General features: G+C 64.6%; 1 protein-coding gene across 1 annotated transcript in view; it reads left to right on the forward strand.

Moving 5' to 3' along the window:
• The window catches only part of BRD3 (bromodomain containing 3), a 14,801-nt gene that overhangs the window by 13,337 nt on the left and 1,153 nt on the right, over window positions 1-311 (forward strand). Inside the window, 1 exon segment of the mRNA XM_015572369.1 lies at window positions 111-267. Coding sequence (XP_015427855.1) covers window positions 111-267 — 157 coding nt within the window.

Genomic DNA, 311 nt, shown 5'->3' on the forward strand with positions numbered 1-311 from the left:
GACCGCCGCAGTGCCCCCTCCTGCAGTCAATATACTCCTTCCGTTCACGCTGTGCAGGTCTCTCTGTCACCCGGTGTCCGGCCTCCGCCCTTGTCGCTTTCCTAGGTCAGAGGTCGTGGGTCCCGGACGACGAGACGGTGTGCGTCCAAATCACGTCTTTTTTTGCCACTGAGTCCGAGGGCTCGGAGACGACAGCTGCAGACGCCGACCTGGTGGCCGTGGGAAAACGAGGACGATGCATCGGAGCGTCCCTCCCTGCCAAGCCCTGTCCCGGGCCGCGCTGGTCCAGGGACCGCCTCCACGCAGTGTCT

The sequence above is a fragment of the Myotis davidii genome, unplaced genomic scaffold, assembly GCF_000327345.1.
Source record: "Myotis davidii unplaced genomic scaffold, ASM32734v1 scaffold609, whole genome shotgun sequence".
NCBI classification, from domain to species: domain Eukaryota; kingdom Metazoa; phylum Chordata; class Mammalia; order Chiroptera; family Vespertilionidae; genus Myotis; species Myotis davidii.